Source organism: Podarcis filfolensis (assembly GCF_964270895.1).
Source record: "Podarcis filfolensis genome assembly, chromosome: Z".
Classification (NCBI taxonomy): Eukaryota; Metazoa; Chordata; class Lepidosauria; order Squamata; family Lacertidae; genus Podarcis; species Podarcis filfolensis.
Window position 1 is genome coordinate 7,813,903 of NC_139617.1, and position 17,249 is coordinate 7,831,151.

At 42.4% G+C, this 17,249-nt stretch overlaps 1 protein-coding gene across 12 annotated transcripts in view; it reads left to right on the plus strand.

The window, feature by feature from the left end:
- The window catches only part of AFF2 (ALF transcription elongation factor 2), a 386,246-nt gene that overhangs the window by 108,971 nt on the left and 260,026 nt on the right, over positions 1–17,249 (plus strand). For all 12 annotated transcript variants that reach the window (XM_083595537.1, XM_083595543.1, XM_083595532.1 and 9 more), the window contains exon 3: positions 6,395–7,285. In XM_083595537.1, the coding sequence (XP_083451663.1) occupies positions 6,395–7,285 (891 nt within the window). The remainder of the gene's footprint in view (positions 1–6,394; positions 7,286–17,249) is intronic.

Sequence of the window (17,249 nt, forward strand, 5' to 3'; positions counted from 1 at the left end):
AAGTGAGGTTACAGGGAACCAGGCAAAGAGCCTTCTTGGTAGTGGCGCCCGCCCTGTGGAATGCCCTCCCATCAGATGTCAAAGAAATAAACAACTCTCTGACTTTCAGAAGACATCTGGAGGCAGCCCTGTTTAGGGAAGTTTTTAATGTCTAATGTTTTATTGTGTTTTTAATATTCTGTTAGGAGCCACCCAGAGTGGCTGGAGAGGCCTGGCCAGATGAGCAGCGTATAAGTAATAAATTATTATTATTATTACTGTTAAACACTTTAGCTTTCAAGTCTAAGGAAATATTTCTATTTTTCATCTTAAAGCTGCATTTTCCAAAGGTTGCCCAGGATTGTTTTATTTCCCTCCCTATTTTGTTTGGTTTTCTGCTCTCAATATGATTTTTTTATCCTAAATTAATGTTTTCTTCAATGTGCTTTGTTTTTTGTTTTAAAATAGTATATCATTCTCTTCTTCAAACATTATTTTAATCTTGGCTAGATTCATCTTCATACCTTTTTTTATTTTTCACTTTGTTCTTCCAGCATTTCTTGTAGTATTATTTTTTTACTTTCGACTGTTATGGCTATATCATCTGCATATTGTATATGATTTAATATCTTCCATTGATTCCTTTTTCTAACCACCTCAGCTTTTTAAATACATCTTCCAAGTTGACTGTAGATAGCTTAGGTGATTAGCTATCTCCTTGTCTTACGCCTCTTTTTAAGGGTCTTGGACTGGTTTTATGTGGTTACCCCAAGCGAATGGTCTCTTATTCACTGACACTTTTGGTTGTCACAGTGTCCTTCAGCTCCATTGAAGAAATTCAGCTAAAACCCTTTCATGCGGACATTTGTCACTGATGTGGAATAGTTCAAACTGAGAAATTGAACCCAGTTGCTTCAGTGCAAAGTGAGCTTTATGGGCCACTGAGATGATAAGAGAATAAAGAAAGGGGAGTCAAGTCTAAAGAATGGAAACAATAAACAAGAGGAAATCTACCCAAAAGGGAAAGGTGAATCTTTTTGTAGGAAATAATTTCTGTAGATAGCAGTATATTTCTGTAGAGAAGGGTGATACAGAACTCTAACCTTAATGATGAGAATCACCTGCATCTCAGCACATTAATGGGCCAGTAGGACCTTTAACATGGTCTTTTAAGCCAGTTGGCTTGAAAAAGAGTCCCAGATGGTGTGGAACATGGCCAGCTGGTTGTGGAAAGAATTATGTGGAACTTTTTTTTTAAGGCATTTTTTCCAGCACTTCCTAAAACCAGAGCTCATCTCCTTGTCTGCAGAAGTCTCTGCTTCTGAAAGACTCAAAGAAACAAGTAACTGTAGCTTGCAAATTGTGTCTTGATGTCCAGTGCCTGGGACATGAACAACTACAGCCAGATGTCACTTTAGGAAAAGTGAAATGTTACTTGATTAAACACTTTTTTAAAAAAAGCAGGGGGGATCACATTTTGCTATTCATCACATTTTGCTGTTCATCAAGGGCTTTGAATGAGTGTGAAGAATTATACCAGTGAGTCAAACCAGACATGGAGTTTATGTCTTAGTGGACTCCCCTTCATTAGAGGTTTTTAAGCAGAGGTTGGATGGCCATCTATCACGTATACTCTAGTTGAAATTCCTGCATTGCAGGGGGTTCGACCTTGGGGTACCTTTCAACTCTACAATTCTATGATTCCCTAAGTCTTCAGAAAAAACTGCATGGGTGAAATGGGTTTTCAACTAGTTCTTCACAAGAAAAAGAAAGAAAGAAAGAAAGAAAGAAAGAAAGAAAGAAAGAAAGGAAGGAAGGAAGGAAGTAAGTTTAGGGGAAAGCTTACTATAGAGTCAGACAACTGGGATCCATGCAGTACCTGATCAAATGTTTATCTCAGACACCTGTAACTGGGTGATGACTACACCCTGAATGATAGAGATCAGCCTTCCAAACAACATAGAAAATATATTAGCTCCTTATAATTCTTTCTGGCCAAGCTGATGCCTGCATACACTTAAGGAATCTCATAGGAACATATGAAGTTACCTTAATACTGATTAATACCAAGTTCAGTCCTCAGCATCTCCAGGTATGGGTGGGAGAGATCCCTGCCTGAAACCCTGGAGAATGACTGCCAGTCAGCTAGATGGACCATGGGTCTCAGTCAGTATAAAGCAGTCTCTGATGTTGATACTGAACTGTTACCAGGCAACCAGATATTCCCATTTCCTCACCTTTCCAGAAGTGAAAATCCGCAAAGCGTAACCAGACCCTTAAGACGAGAATTGTCTAAGTGGCAGCGGCCCAGCTCCCCGCCCCTTACACAAATGCTGCCTCAGCAATACTGCAGGGAGGATATGAGAGGAGGAGAACAAGCAAGCAAGTGTTCACCATTTGCATCGTAATTCCTCCCGGTCCCTTAAGCACAATGGAATCTCCTTGTTTAAAAAATGGGGGGGGGGGGCTGAGCCTAGGCTAGCTTTGGCTGCTGCCCAAACAAGTTCATTGTGCAGCTTCGGTTGAAGGAGGCGGGTCAGGCACAAAGAGCTTATTCTTAGCTTAAACGGAATGCACTTTTTTGCCACTCAAAATTACCAATTTAAGAGTGGGGGTTTTTTGTTTTCAGTTTTGGTGTGTGTGCTTTTAAAAAACCCAAAACTGTTTCTTGTATACAGTGTAATTCTTAGCTTTACACAATTGATGAGCTTTCTAAATATTTACTTCAGTGCACAGCTCCTTGAATAGAAGCCCTCGGAGGAAAACCTGAAGGGGGGAAATGCATTCTTCCTATTCCCACCACCCTTTCCTCATAATCTTATACTCCAGTGTTATGATCAGGGATGTTGCAAACTACTTAACGGATTTGGGACACAGGTGCATGAGTGTGCATTTGCATAAAATTTGCATTGCCTGATTTGTATGGATGGGTGCTTCTGGGGAATTAAGACGGGGTAGCTGGGGTCTCCTCCATGCTGCGCTTTGCAGACTAACCCTATGAGCAAGGTTTCTTTGAAAAAGAATGTTGAGAAAAGGTGGGAAAGGGCAAAAGAGTTTGGGGCCACCTCAATAGATCTGGGGTTCAGGCCTAAGGACTACGATCTGACAACACTCCAGGTTGTGGTAATCACTGGGGATACTCTTCTGATTGCTTTCCTCCATGAAATCCCATAGCTTTTTATTCCACAAATGTTCTGGTTTATTATTGTTCTACGTTTGATGTGCTGTAGGCCTTCCACACACGGCAATAATGTGGTAGCATTGGGGAAGTGTCGCAGAGCAACTAATATGGCAGAATAAACCCACCACTAATGCACTTTTGTTGTGTCACGGACATGTGCCAGAATACACTTTCAGAAATACACCCGTCCAGAGAGACCAATTTTCCATTTCATTTTGCAGCAGAGATAAAAAGTAACTACTGAATACCTTTAGATCTACCTTTTTCTGTTACAGTTGCATTGATAGAACCATGGGTGCTGATTATGCCTCCTCCAGTTCCACTTTTAAGTATCACAAATAATCAAAATGGAGAGGAAACAGGGATGAAAATATAACAGCATTTGTCGCTCCTAAAGGAGCAATGGCACTGCTGGAACCCACCCCAATTTAAAACTAGAGATACACTTCACTCTTAATCTCAGCAAACTACATACTTTCTCCAGTCATTTCCTGGATTTGCATCCTCCTGTGGAATAAAATAGTTAATATTACCCCTACTTAAAAACAAGCACATCACTCATAGCCTCAAAAAAATGTATTTAGTTCAGGGGAATTTGTGTAATCATTAAGTTTCTTCGAGCCAATTCACACTTGGCTACCCTTCCCCTTTCCTTTAGAGGTAGACTCAAGTTACCCCTAGTAAATTACCTCTCTTTAAAAAATTATTTCTAGCTACTGCTCAGATGTAGCTTTGGCCCATAAAATGAGCAATAATCTGTGTACAAATTCCTGTTCATATAAATGGATTCTTTGGGGTGAGAAAGAAGAAACAGTCTGGAAAACAGAGTAGAAAAGCACTGGAGATGAAAACATAATAATGTCAAAAATGAGTCAGGATTTGCTTAATAACTGCTGCACAGAAAATAACTGTGAATCATAGATTTGCAAAACAGACTCTAAACGGTTCTAGAAAACAGAACAGAGGACTTCCAAATCTAGCTGGCAACAATTTATAAAGATATATTCCTTTTATAATAGATCTTAAGCAATCTTTAGAAGAAATTTGTCAAACAACCAAGCTGACCTAAAGCTGTAACAGTTCATGGTAGCAGAGCCAGTGCTTTTTTTCTTCTTTTTAAAAAAATGTTTAGGGGTATTCTCATTATCCTACTCATATTGAAAATGTTTAGGGGTATGTGTACCCCTGCGTACCCCCAGAAAAAAGCACTGAGCCGAACAATAATATTAAGAAAAGCTTTCTAAAGTTTTCTGCCTCACAATGTAATACGACAAGTTAGGCCAGAGCTTTCCAAACTTTCCATGCTGGTGACACACTTTTTAGACATGCATCATTTCGTAACACATTGATTCAGTTTGAAAAGCAAACTGGAGGTTAAACTAACCCCTTTCTAGCCCTGGAAGGAGCACGGGAAGCATTCTCACAACGCACCTAAAGACTGCTGCTGACACACTAACACCGTTTGGAAATCTCTGAGTTAGACTCTGCTCACCCTAGCAGCCTGAAGTTCATTTCCCCTGCGCTGCATTTCCCAGTCGCTTTCTCCCACCACTGTTCACACCAAAGCAGAGGCAGGGGGATGCCTTCGCCCGACGATTTCTTCCCCTGTGGTGTGTGGGTGCACTGCCAACCATGCATGCATAAAAGCCGCCCGAACTTGTTCAGAGTGCGACAGAACTGTGGCTTCTGTTTTCAAACCGGATGGAACCTGGTTTCAGGAGAAACACACCCAAAGAGGAGTATTCCCCTTAAGGCTGCGGGACACAGATGGATTGTGGCTAACGTCGTGTGAACCTGGCTTAGATAAAACAGCGGCGGGAGCACGCTGGAGTAAATGGTAATGTGTACAAACCCTTAGATAGCTATAACTTATAACCTTCACCATCTAACATAGTAGACTGCCTGGGGGTCCTGTTTGCCATTGCTGCCAGCCTTTCTACGCGCTTCCCTTTTCTTCTCCATTGGGGTACCCAGCGTGAAGCCCCTCCAGATGCTGTGCTCTACAACACCCACCAGTCCCAACCAGCATGGCCAATGGTTAAGGATGGTGGGCATTGTAGTTCTGGAGGCTGTTACATTGGCTACCCCTGCTCTAGGCTGGCAGCTCAAGGGTCAAAGGCCGGACTTGCCTTTGAGGACTCCAGCTGCTGTTTGTAGGGGATACTACAAACAGAGCAGGCACTAACCACTTCTTGTACCTTTCTCTCTCAACTTGAAATGTCACATGCAGCCCAAGCCAAATGGGCATGAACTCTATTGACTGCTTATATCCGCATGTGGCTAGGGGTGCCTACCTCACACACTAAGCAGGGACAAAACAAATGCTGAAGACTTTCTTTCCACACCTCAACAAGAGAGATGTTGAGTTCCTTCTTGTACGCTAAGGATTTTCGCTTGCCCTTCCCAGTTGCTAAGCTATAGGTTCTGATGATTCTGCGATTCTGTGCACTAACAATGGCAATCAAGAGATCTGTAATAATGAAAAGATACATAATCAGAGCATGTAATCCCCATAGGAAACACTGCCAGCAGTAAAAGCCAACAGTAAAAGCATGGGATATGAAAGTGAAAACTCACAATGGTGGCAAAAATTAACTGAATTGGTCAGAATGATGGGGAAAAGAGTAAAAAAAAAAAACAACAGAAGAATTTGGAAGCTTATCGTCTCATTAACAGAATTACAAGATGCAATCATTTAACATTTTTTTGCAGCAGAAATGCAACGTAACTATGTTGGAAGAGTATTAGTGATCTATAGCACTGGCTATTGTAATAGATGCTTATAAATGTGGAACCTGTAGTCCATAATTAGGACACTTTCTATCTGAAGAGCAGGTTTATGCAGATTTTTAAAAAATATATGTTGTCTATGTTTGGGGGGGTGTATGAATGAATGTAGACTTTCTCGGTGCAAAATTGGCACACAAGCTCATAATATTTTCAATTTAAATTCAATGCTGAGGAAATTTTTTGAGGCAACAGAGCTTTCCTCAGAATGCATCCAAGGATTATGAGCCGAGAAAAGTCATATTCTGAGTCCATTGTTTTTTGTCTTCAACAGCACCGCTACTTACCCCTGCTGCTTCTTGCAATCCTAACACTGCTTTCCTAGGCATAGATTCCACTGAGTCCAGTAAGATGTCCAAGTAAATGTTATTAAGATTGCAGCCATGCTGAATAGTGAAATCACTGAGGTATATTCATGTTGTCATTGTTTCCCTTCTTGTATTTCAGACTAACAAAGGTGACGCTCTAGCCAACCGTGTCCAGAATACATTGGGGAACTACGATGAGATGAAGGACTTTCTGACCAACCATTCCAACCAGAGCCACCTTGTAGGAATCCCACAGAATTCTGTGCCACAAACTCCAGTAGATAAAAACGAACAGACCTTTTTCCCAGAACAAAGGAACCGGATGGTCCCACCCCACCAAATCACGGGGCACTCCTCAGCTTCGATGCCGCCCCCTGCGGCTATATCGTCCAGTTCAAGTTTAGTGCACAGTCACCAGAGCAGCAGGAAATCCAGGACTGACTGGTCCCGTGTCAACCACAGCTCCAACGGTGGTCAGCCAAGTCAGTCCGGGAGTGGGCAAAGTCGGACAAAGCACAGCTCATCCCACGAACCTCCACAAGGCAGGTATGATGACCGCTATGCTTGCCAAAGCGAGCAGCATAAACCCGGAGGAGGCGATGAAGCCAACGCAACGCCATCCTCGTCACACTCGAGGAGGCATACCCATTCAAAATCAGTGGTGGCAGAACACTCTTACAAAGAAAGCAGCCACTCAAAGTCTCCAGTGGATCTCGAGTTTCTGGGCCATGGGCCTGGATCTCCACTCCCATCTACATCCTTGTTGTCAGGAAATAGTGGTCTTTCGACTCAAAATTTCCTGCCGGGCCTCCACTGTAAGGGCAGCATGACTCAGCAAAAGCCCACCGCTTACGTTAGGCCAATGGATGGTCAAGACCAGGTTCCCAACGACTCACCGGAACTGAAGATGCCAATAGAAATTGAAGGCGTTTATGGAAACCAACCCTTTGGGATTCCACTGGAAGGAAAGACCACTGGACCCAGCTCAAAGAATAAACTACCAAAGCTTAACATTCCTCAAGCTAGTGAAGTAAGTCTTATTTATCTGTTCAGTTGTTTACTTACCTCTTTTGCCTCCAGGGTTTCAGTCCACAACACTTCATCAGTTATCTGTTTAACTGACAGTCTCTTACCCCACATCCGGACCATACTTTTAAAGCACTATGATATCAGTTTAAACAGTCATGGATTCCCCTAAAGACTTCTGGGAGCTGTAGTTTTTTTCCCAGGATGCTGAAAGGTGTTAGGGGACCCCCCTCTCCATCTCGCAGACCTACAGTTCCAAAAGTGGTTTAATCATCAATTCCTCTTCGCAGGGAGCTCTGGAAATTATGTGCTTTCAATATCTGTTCACTGCTTGGGCACTGCAGCTGAAAAGAAAGCTCTTTTTGACATGCTGTTTGGGTCTCACACAGATTGTTCTGTCTATTTTTAAGATTACTAGGAAGCACGTCCTGTTATGCTTATCCTGCTACCTGACCCCAAGAGTGTGGTCAACATAATCAGGTCTGTGGTTAAAAATAGGAAAGTGTCAGTGGGTTGCGGTTTTGTTGTTTGTTTTGTTATTGTCAATTTAAAATCTTCAGAAGAATTGCACAACATGGATACCTTGGGAAGTATTTATACAGCAGATAGATAGATAGATAGACAGATAGATAGATAGATAGAGCCCATTTTCTGTAGTGCAAGAAATGTGGAGTGTTGGTGGAAATCTCAATAATCATTGGCTGCAATGGGTAATAGTTCTCATCTTGACAAAACTTGGTTGTAAATATGCTGTGCATCCAGGTTCATAGAAATTAGTTACCTGGGAAAGAATGAAAACTACAATCCTATCCACATTTACTTAGAAATAATTCCCATTGAATGGAGCTCTAATGACTATATAACATATAATAACTTAGTCCCTCTCCATGCTAAGTCACAATCTCTGTTTTGTCCCTTTTGTGGATTACTTATTTTAAAAAAATATTAAAAAATATTTTTAAAAAAATATTTGGGTAAGTTGGGGTGGAGCACCCCATTTTTCTGCTTGAGGTGAAATGGGAAAGCCTGCCTTGCCACTGCCACCCACCTCACCACCTCTGCCAGTGGTTTTTTTTGTGAGATCACACTGGTTTCCAGCTAGATCTCACATGCCTGCAAGATCTTGTGCAAGTTTAGTAAGAGCTTGCTGGAAATTGATGTGATGTCACTCAAAATCAGTGCTGGTGCTGATGCCAGTTCTCTGCAAGCAGGAGAGGGGGCAGGACAGCCAGGGCACCACGGGGGCACTGCCTTGCTTGTTTCTGCTGCCTAAGACAGCTGCCTAACCCTGCCTAATGGCTACATCGGCCCTGGGGATGAGGCTTCTTTTTGTGTGTGTTAAAGCATTTATTCATTTTCAATAACAATCTTCCAATTAATGACAAGTTAAATCAAATCAATCAAAATTACAATAATAACAATACACCAATTATGTATTCCAGTTATAAAAATTTTCTTGGGACTTCCCATGTTCCAGAAGTCTGGAGATAATCATCCTCACTCATGTCTCTGCGTTTTCAGTATTTTTCAAATTCAGCACTAATATTATCCATCCTTCTTCTCAGTCTAATCAGCCGTTGTTTCTGTGGCTCACATCTAGTAGCAAAAAAAAGTTTTTGTGCAGTTAACCCACAAGAGGCAGGTGGTTTATTTTTTGGGGGGGGGTAAGGCTTCTAATGGTGCCATTCTTCAGGGATCAACTCCTTTAGATTGCACTCACGGTCCCTTCAAACACTACAATCCTATGATTCTATTTCATGTGGTCTCTAGAAGCAAGCTCCAGAGTGAGAAACATGCCTGTCTTGTATCTAGTACATGTGCATGTAAGTGCATGCACATGAAAACCAAGGCACCATCCAGTGCTTACCCAGCTGTTTCTCCAAATGCAGCTGAGGCTGCATGAGAGCTGAAGGCACCAAGTTGACTAGCCCTGCTTTAAATCCAGACCAAATTTCAGAAGCTATCCCAGTGTGTCAGGGCTCAGCCTTGCCCTGGGAAGTCCTTTGCAAAATCACCATAACTCATTCAAGTTACATAAGAGGACTTCCCTGTAGTGTTTGGGTTACCCTGATGTAGAACTTGACTCTCTGTTACATGCTCTCTGTATATGCTTAGTCTTGAATACAAGCAGCTCTCCAAAGTGAATCCACATGGTATAAATATTGTACTATTATTTTACATTTAAGAGGTGTTAAGCAAGGTGGTGTCTACCGCTGCATACTTCCAAACAGATGGAAATAGCAGGACTTGCCTAGCAGAGTTCCCAAAATACCTATTTCGTGGCTGGTAATATTTTTTACACCCTGAATAAGTGATGATACATTCTTAGGGTGCTTTATTGCGAAAGGTCGGCTTCCCTTACCCACATTCAAACCCCTGCCTGCCCGCCCTTTGGAATAATTGTTTGGGGCCAATAATTTGTTTGACTTCTTTAAAGAAGGAGGGAAATCCCTTGCCATTATTTATTAACATTCCAAAGAGCAACAAAGACTGATGTGTTTTGCAGGAGAGCTTGGAATAATTTTCTGGGAACAGCATCTGAAAACCGTAAAAAGACCTATTTATATGAAGTGGAAGCTGAGGGTTCCTTGCAGATGGTGTTTTATTAGAAAAATGTATTTGTTAATAAACGTAGCTGTGTACAAGATTGCTTTACAGATGTTTCTGTTTATTTTTACCTTTGGTTAAAAATCTGCCGGAGTAGTCTGTTGCAATTTGTCACCAGTATTGTTTGGCAAGGAAATAATTGCACGGAAAGAAAATAATGAGGTTGCAAAGGCAAATAAATGTGTTCACTCTTGCTGTCTATTAAAAACAAAAACATATCCATTAACAAATTTGAAGGAGAATATTTAAGTCAGACAACAGTTGAAGGGGTGTGTGCTTAAAATATAGTGTAATTGGGGGGGGGGCTGCTTATGACCAAAGCCTTGGATCCAAAGAACTGTGAGTAGAAGCCAAAAATCTTTTAGCATTGGTTTCAGAGCACGAGTGAGAGGAAGGTTCAGTTTAGCACTAGAGGATCTGTTCTATTAAGACCAGAGTATAGAGGCAGAGCTTCAGCTTTGTATGCAGAATATCCCAGGTTCAAATCCCTGGCATTTCCAAGTAAGCACTGGGAAAGTTACCAGTCTGAAACCCTGGAGAGACCCAGTCAGTGTGGACAAAACTCAGCTAGATGTACCCATGAGTCTGATGGCTTTCAACATTCATCTTGAAATCAGCCCTTTATTCAAAATCATGAGAAATGGAATCCTGCTTAATTAAGGGGGAAACCATAGCTCAGTGATAAGAGTTCTGACTTTGCATGGAGAAGGTCTCAGGTTCAGTTGCCATCACCTCTAGGTTGGGACTGAAACCTGGAGAGACTTGCTCACTCTGTGGACAATACTGAACTACAAGAACCAGTGCTCTGACTTGGTATTACGCAGCTTACTGTGTTCTTGAGATTTCTCACAGTGGAACATTTTGAATAGTTCTCTTATCACTAGGGATATTGGAAAATTCCAATGAAAACAGATGCAGGGGCAGAAATTGCTGGTGCTCGCTTGCTCATCTCATGTCTAGAATGGAAATCAATATGAGTGAATTTGGTTTGCCGTGAGTGCTGTTGGCTGTTGCTGTTGTTTTCATTCTGCAAACAATGCGCAATTGGTTATAGTTCCCATTCCACATTTGCATTATGTTTCCTTTGCACAGAAATTAATGGGGTGGAGTAACACAATGGCAATGTCACTTATGCAATTTATGTAATTAATTATGTAAGTTACATGATTTCAGCACAGCAGACAGTGAGATGAATAAAGTAGCTTTTAGTGGAATATGAACTGATGTGGAATGGAAACAGTGTGGCATGCAACAGATGCAGCACCGGGTGATTTAGGATGGATTGGGCAGTTCCCCCACACAGAGTGCTGAGCTGAGGGGATGCATCCTCCTCTTCCTCCGCTCATTTAGATAAGGGACGCGGGTGGCGCTGTGCATTAAACCACAGAGCCTAGGACTTGCCGATCAGAAGGTCGGCGGTTTGAATCCCCGTGACAGGGTGAGGTCCTGTTGCTCGGTCCCTGCTCCTGCCAACCTAGCCGTTTGAAAGCACGTCAAAGTGCAAGTAGATAAATAGGTACTGCTCCGGCGGGAAGGTAAACGGCGTTTCTGTGCGCTGCTCTGGTTCGCGAGAAGCGGCTTAGTCATGCTGGCCATGTGACCCAGAAGTTGTACACCGGCTCCCTCAGCCAATAAAGCGAGATGAGCGCCGCAACCCCAGAATTGGCCACGACTGAACCTAATAGTCAGGGGTCCCTTTACCTTTACCTTACTCATTAAATGGGCAATTGAGTTGCTGCAACTAGGACATAATGCACTTGAGAACATGTGCAGAACGGAAAGCGAAAGGGAGGGAGGGCATCAAATTTTGTCCCAATTGGGTATGTGTGCCAAATTTTGTCCTCACTCAGGGTGCCATATTACCAAAGTCTGCCTTCTGACAAATACAAGGTGGAACAGAAAATGATTCTGCCTTATATCCCTATATATCACTCAATGATTTGCCTAGGAAATACCTTTGGAACTTTCCATTCCTCCTTAGCTAGCCGTTCCTTGTTCTCTCTGGAAACTGTGGCAGTTTGTAGATCATTATATATCGGAAGCAATCAGGCCTCTGAAAGTGGGAAGTGAAAAGTCCCGTAACGCTTCTGACACCACCCACCTAAGCCGTGAAACATGGAAGATTTCTCTTGCCATTCCTTCTGAGAAAATGTTTTGACGGGTTCAGTGTACAGTGAAATGATAAGCTTTTGTTATATGTGTTTCAAATCACCCCCTTATCACAGGATATATTGATTAGCTTAGTACTTCCTCAGCAAGCTATAAAAGAGAGAGAGAGAGAGAGAGGGAAAAGGAAGGGCCTGCACTTTTTCTGGATTAAAGAGCACAAAAAAATTGACAGGTAGATAACCATATTGATTCAGCTCGAGCGGTAAATGCAAGGAGCTTTGTATATGACTTATAAAACTTTACAAGCGCAGTAGGTTTTAGGGGTTTATATTTTTATTTCTTTTAATTGAATGGAAGGGCTAAGAAAAAGGGGGAGAATAAGGGGTGGGGGAAGAGCCCTGGGTTAACTAATTCCTCATTTTGTGTTGATTTGGCAAATAACATTACATTATGTCCTCTGTTTGCGGGTGGATCTTTCATTCCATATTTAAGCCTCCCCTTTGCTTTTTAGAAAACTTCAGAGGAGGAAGAATAATGGACTGGAACAAGCATTAGGCTGGAAACCCCCTTTGCCTGGTTCATATTTCAAATAAAATAAAACGACCAATAAAGCAAAGCCAAAAAAACCTCAGTCCCTTAGCATAGTTGTCCGTGGAGTATTACAAGGCCTGGCCATGTGGTTTACATTTGTAAATACTGTGAGAAGTATTGCTTTTGCAATACTTTATAATGAAGGCCATATGATGGGCTCATCAAGAGAACTCTGGCTGTAGACACGTCTCTCTTTGTAATGCGGCTTGGCAGAGCCCCATTTCAGGGGCTTGGCCTCTGGCTAGCACCACCTGCCACCCAAGCCTGAATGCACGCAGACTGAGCATTAGGTAGCTATCAGAGGGGAACCAGGAGCTGGAACTAATGAATTGTGCTAGGGTAGGGGTGGTGAACCCTCTTCATCTTGAGGGCCACCTTTCTCCCAAGGGCAGCTTTCTGAAGTCCACATGACACTGAGGGAAACACAGAGCCAGAGAGAAACATGGGTGAAGCAATCAGAAGAGCTGTGCTTCAGTCAGAAGAGCAAAGGGCATTATCAGAGTTGGGGGGACACATTCTAGCTTGGCAAAAGCACTCAAGGAGGGTGTTACACAAGACCAGTGAGGGGTGTGGCCTGGGGAGGGATATGCCTTCCAGAAATCTGTATCTGCCACCTGTATCTGCCTCAATCTTCATCTTTCAGTGGCTGCTAGCCACAATGCTATTTTCTTCGTCTACTCTTGAAGGTAGCTTCCAACACATTGGGGGGGGGGAATAACCCAAGACACTTCTGGGGCTGCACTCCCACACAATTCACGTGACCCTTGTGAGATTGCAGCCCCCAAAGACACACTTTTTTCAGGGCAGCATGGTGCCTCAAACCGTGGCCCTGAAAAAGGTACTTTTCGGGGCAAGTTTGCCCCATCCAAAATGGGTGCTGTGCTCTTGTGTGAAAAAAGGGAGGATGTGTCTGTTTTACCAGGACTTTGAGGGGTAGGGGCATTTTGCCTATGAATACTAGTTTATGGGTATCACAAGTATGGAAAATGCTGTTGCCATCAGGTCCTATTTATGGGCATCCTGTAGGCATCTGGTTGGCTATCAGAGCAGGATGCTGGACTAAACTGGCCCTCTTTGGCTTGATCCCGCAGGGCTATTCTCATGCCACCTCACTGTGTGTAATACATTGGTTGTCTCTGATTAGTTGCACACTTCAAATACCTTAGCACATACCAGCATCAAGCCTCATTCCTCTACTGCAATGGCCAGCCATGCATTCAGTAGAGTTTTGGGTTGTGTACCAATCATATATTGAAAGCAAAGGCTTCCCACAAAAAAATTCTGGGAATTTTAGTTTGCTAGGAGTGCTGTGAATTGTAGATCTGTGAGAAGCAAGCTACATTTACCAGGATTCTCTAGGGGAAGTCATGTGCTTTAAATGTATGATGTGTACGTATCCTTAGTCTGAAAGTTGCCTGGTGGTAGTCAGCTGCAGATACGCCCACACAAATTGCAGAAATCATTTGTGCCCCAGTTAAATGTGCTAATATCACTGTTTTGTCGTGCAAAAAAACCTGAGGAAATCTCTTTGTAGAGCATTTCTAGGTTTTTACAAACCATCTTTAAGCTTCCACACACACTTTTTTTTTGGGGGGGGGTCCCTGATTCAAATATGGGAAAACACTTAAAGGCTTCAAGTGAAAGCATCATGTGGGAATATGTTAATAAAAATAATAACATTTAAGAAAAAGGAGGAAACAAAGCACATGCTAGGAAACAGAGTTAACCACCTACCCTGGCAACTACCCATGACTTGTAGATTCAAGCTGAAATTTAGCTGGCTAACCATTTCATGACTATTACAGGAGGGGATCTGATTTCTGAATTTTATTTTATTTTTTATTTTACTTAGGCAATAAGTCTATTGCTTGGGTTTTTTTTACCAGATTTAAGGAGAAAGTCCTTTGGATAGAAACTATTGGCTGCAATTTGGGTAGTTTCAGGGTGAAAGCGGGGACCAAAGCCAACCCACCACCACTGCTTGGGTTTCACCACCATTTATTTGATATGTGTGTGGAGGGGAGAGATTCCTGTCACTTCCCAACATCATTTCTTCTTATATATCATTCCTTTGTAAGTCACTCTATGAAGCCCCTCCCACTACCTTTAAAAGGGGTCAGTTTGAGGTGCAAGGGGAGGGACTCAGAGAAAGTTGTGAGGGGTGGGGTGAAGTTTAAAGAGCATGAGTGATCCTATGTCAGGATGTTGCATCTTTCCAAGGCAATTCAATTGGGGGAGAGGGTATGGCACCCCTCTCAGCACCCACCATTTTGCCCCACAAGTCCTCTTTCAAAAATGTTACATTATGACATGGGATCTCTTAGAGGAAAGACTGTGAGCAAAGAGGAGAGAATGTTGCCTTACACTCTCTGAGGGGAACTGCAATGCTGCTGCCACCACTGCCATTAAATTTCACCCTAGGATTGGGAGATAAATTCAATTCAGTTTGCATTTAAAGTTGAACCTACTTAATTTTATTGTTCCTCCTTTTTGTTTTGTTTTACAAAGTCCTAGTTAGCTCAGTTTCAAGCAATAGACAGACTGAAATACAGCCATCCTTTGAAAGTCACACATCCCCGAATTTTGCAATGCAGTTCTCCTGCCAAGTAATGTCTACTAGAAATGCACATACTTGGATAAAATGTCTCTGTGTGTGTGTGTGTGTGTGTGTGTGTGTGTGTGTGTGTGTAATCAAATACCGAAATTCATTGCAGGCCCAGAAGCAGCAAGCAGACAAATGTCATGATCGCCATGGACAGATAGAGTAATAAAGATGCAGCAAGGCAGTTCTTGGGATCAGGCAGACCACAACTTTATTGATTACAGATGCAATACAGTTTTGGCTTAGGCACTGGGGTTTGTATCCTGAACTGACCAACCTAATCTGCAGGTTGAATACTCCATCAGGGTCAATTGTATACCACCATGTACACTACCTTGACCTCCTTGGAGAAGATGTGGGATATATATTTCAGGGCTCTACTGATGTCATGTAATTTATCCAGTAATCTATCAGTAGATTACCAAAATGCATAGTTTCCCAATGCATCCCTTGAAATTTGATCATGTTAGGCAACCCATCATTCAGTGGCTTGTTGTGTGCTGTTACTGGTTTCTTCTTAGTGAGGAGCTTCAGTTGCTGTGAAAAACCCCAGAGTTCTCCTGGATCACGGTTTCAAAATCCCTCCTTCTTAAGTGGATTGATTTTGCTTTTTAGAAAACAAAGAAACGACATAGCAGCTGCAGTTTCCTTAAATTGGTATGAAAGGATGTTGCATGAAAGATTTAATGGCAGTGCCTTCCTCTAAAGAATGAAATCACACCCTCTGACCAGCTGTTTTCAGTATAAGTTTGAATGTTGATCAATTATTATTTTTTTGTAAAATTACCCCTACGATTAATTGGCCAATGGTTCAGAAGACCTAAAAACTGACTAAAGAAAGGAATGGATTTCTGAAGGACTGTCAAATGTGCTGGAAAGTTTCAATAGTCCCATGATTCGGGACTACAGTTAGTTTGTTGAACTAAGACGAGGGAGACCCAGCTTCAAACCCCCACTCAGGCCTCAGCCTAGCCTACCTTGCTGAGCTTTTGTGAGATAAAATGGACAGGGGGAGAACCACATATGCCACCTTGTAGTTGATGGGAAGATGGACATAATAAATATGTAATTAGTCAGGATCAGATAAATAATTTTTAGGTTTCCTAAACTGTGTTTCAGAGAGCTGTTACTTTCCTTAGAACATTATCAAAGGGTTCCTCAATGAGACAAATTAATCCATGGTGGACCAGTTTCCCTAAAAAATGGCTAGCAACTAGTGATCTTCCCTGGCAATGCCCAGTCCCATAGGTGTATTGGAATGGTTCTAAACAAACCAGTGGGTGGCTCCATCCATATAAAAAGAACATGCAATGTAAGGATCAGGACTCCAGATCCTGCTCAGGGTTGCTCAGGGGTCCCTCTGCAGAGAAATCAGTGTGGAAACCCTTCCCTGAAGGCCAGCTGTTTGAAAGCACTGTTCTAATCAGAAGGCAATGGTTTATTGGGGGGGGACCCTCAAATCTACCTGGGGAATAGGAGACGAGAGACAGGATAGCAAGCTCAAGTGGCAATAACTCTCCTGGTATGCCCCGCGGAGGACCTTAAGGTCCACAAATAACAACACTTTGGAGGTCCCGAGCCTCAAGGAGGTTAGATTGGTTTCAACTGGGGCCAGGGCCTTTTCAGCACTGGCCCCGACGTGGTGGAATGCTCTCTCACAAGAGAATAGGGCCCTGTGGGACTTGACATGTTTCCGTAGGACCTGCAAGACAGAGCTGTTCCGCCTGGCCTTTGGTTTGGACTCGGTCTGACCCTTTTGTTTCTCTCCCCTTATGGTCTTGATTTATTGGCTATTTTAAAATGAGGCTGCATTTTAAATTGTATTTTAATTGATATTTTAAATTGGGGTTTTTTCCCCTCTCTTTTTCCCCTATTATGTTTTTATTGTGATTTTATTGGTGATAGCTGCCCTGAGCCTAGCTCTGGCCAGGGAGGGCAGGGTATAAATATTTTTTTTAAATTATTATTATTATTATTATTAACGAAGAGATGTGTAACAGTTTGAGCAAGGAGGCCAGTCTGGAAGCACCACATTGCAAATAGTTTATATGTGACTTTC